The following is a 2227-nucleotide window of genomic DNA, read 5'->3' as shown; positions in this document are numbered from 1 at the left end:
CTACTTAGATTTAAACTTGTACATTGCAAATCAAGCTTACCTTGGATTCTTGTTGTTCAAGCTTAGTGCAATCTCGTTGACAGCATGTGGATGAGACATGACCATGTTGAAACCATACTGAAATTAAGGTGGAAAAAAAATAAGGTATTAGGAGTCAACCCAGAAGCTGTCAATGTTGATAAAAACAACCCCCTAATGTTTCTACCTAATGTAATTTCTTCCATCTTTAAATGCATTCATGACTCCAGTAATCAGTGTCTGAACATATTTCCAGAAAAAGGTTCAGGAATGATGTTACTATCAAGGGGCTCTATTTCCATATTTTATGAATAAACTATATGATCCTCTTTATTAAAAGGGTGAAAAACTCCAGCCCATTGATTCTCAATCCTGGCTGCTCATTAAAATCACGTAAGAGAGTAAACAAAACAAACAAAACAATGAATCTCAAGGACGGGACCCTGGCATCTGAATTTTTTTGACGCTCTCCGAAGGACTCCACCCCTCAGCCAGGATTAATAACCATTGCATCTACTCCCTTCTCTGTGCCATGGCGAACAGGACAAAAAGCCTAGGAAAACTTGAGTGCCGCAACCTTCTACAAAATGAAGCAAGTTCAATAACAGGCTCAAGAATCATTCTTGATTCTGCTGAGTTGAGGAATTATTCCTTTTCCTCTTAGCTCATGACTTTATTTCCAGTGACACCGAGAAAGTATTAGCAGGAAAAGCTTCCAAAAGCTTCCACCATCACATGAATCCTCCCCACATAGATCTTCGGATTACCTCCTCACTGCTTCCTCAAGATGAGTTCTCTCATGCTCCAATCTAAGGTCAAGTCCCCACCTGAGTCCTTTATTCCTGCTCAGGGGAATATACTCCAACAATTCCCCCACCCCCACCATTATTTTTCCCCTAATTCATTGCCATTAACATAAAAACATGATGCAAATGATCTTACCCTAAGTAACAACAACCAAATCTCTCTTGACCCTACACTGTCCAGCTACTGCCTCATGTCTCTGCTATCCTTTACAGCAAAACTCCAGCACTCAGACTCCCATTCATCTCTGTTCTCTCCTGAAACTCCTCCCATCAGGCAGTTCATCACCACCGCTCCAATGAAACGGTTCGTACCTACATCACCAATGGCCCACACTCTCACTCCTCATCTTACATGACAGCACAGCACTGGCCACAGCTGAGCACCCTACCTTAAACATTTCCTGCACTTGGATCTACCGCCCTGGCCACTTCTCAGTCTCTCTAGCTAGTTTTCCTCATCTTTCTGATATTTAAACAGAATGCTCCATGATTATCCGGGACCTCTTTGCTTCTCTGTGTATCTGTTTACCTCATCCATATACCATCTATTAACTGAAAAATTTGTCCCTCCAGCCGGAACTCTGCTTTGAACTTCAGATGGCATATCTAACCACCTAAAGGTCTCTATTTGGATGTCCAAGAAACCTCAAAGTTAACATCCTCCAAAAAGAACTCCTAATCATGAGTCTCAAATCTGCTCATCTTGCAGCCTTCCCCATCTTAGTAGATAGCACCTCCATCTAACAGGTGCCCAAGACAAACACCTTGGAGCCACCCTTCACTCCTCACCACATATGCAATATTATTGCCTTTACTAACAAAATCAAACCAGAATCTAGCCACCTCTCATCATCTCTGCTCCTATGATCTCGGTCCATACCACCATCAACACTTACTTAAATTAATGCAACAGCCTCCTACATGGTCTACCTGCTTTTGTCTCTGCCCCTCAAGGTTAATCCTAAACATAAAAACCAGAGTGATCATGTTAAATTCAAGTGTCAGATTAATTCACACTTTTCCTCAGAACCCTTTAATAGCTTTTCATTCATAGTGAAGCTAATGTCTTCCGACAGCCTTACAAAGGCCGACACAACCAGGGAGCCCTGTTAGCTTCAGATTTCATCGTCTACCTTTCCCTCTTACTCACTCTGACCCATCTAACCTGCCCTCCTTTCTGTACCTTGATCACATCAGACTTACTCCTGTCTCAGAGCCTTTGCCCTTGCTCTTCTCTCTGCCTGGAATCCAATTTCTATCATATCCCTTAGCCTGCTCCCTCGTGTAAGGTGTTACTAAATGTTATCCTGGTGACACTTTCCTGACTGGCCTATTTCTTTCTTTTCTTTTCTTTTCTTTTCTTTTCTCTTCTTCCTTTCTTTCTTTTATTTATTTAAATTAAT

At 41.7% G+C, this 2227-nt stretch overlaps 1 protein-coding gene across 1 annotated transcript in view; it reads right to left on the bottom strand.

The window, feature by feature from the left end:
- FMNL2 (formin like 2) overlaps positions 1 to 2227 on the bottom strand; it is a 318406-nt gene that overhangs the window by 59446 nt on the left and 256733 nt on the right. Inside the window, exon 8 of the mRNA XM_015559808.1 lies at positions 41 to 117. Within this exon, the coding sequence (XP_015415294.1) occupies positions 41 to 117 (77 nt within the window). The remainder of the gene's footprint in view (positions 1 to 40; positions 118 to 2227) is intronic.

The sequence above is a fragment of the Myotis davidii genome, unplaced genomic scaffold (assembly GCF_000327345.1).
Source record: "Myotis davidii unplaced genomic scaffold, ASM32734v1 scaffold753, whole genome shotgun sequence".
Lineage (NCBI taxonomy): Eukaryota > Metazoa > Chordata > Mammalia > Chiroptera > Vespertilionidae > Myotis > Myotis davidii.
Note: the sequence above shows the minus strand (reverse complement) of the source record. Positions and strands in the feature narration are given on the sequence as shown.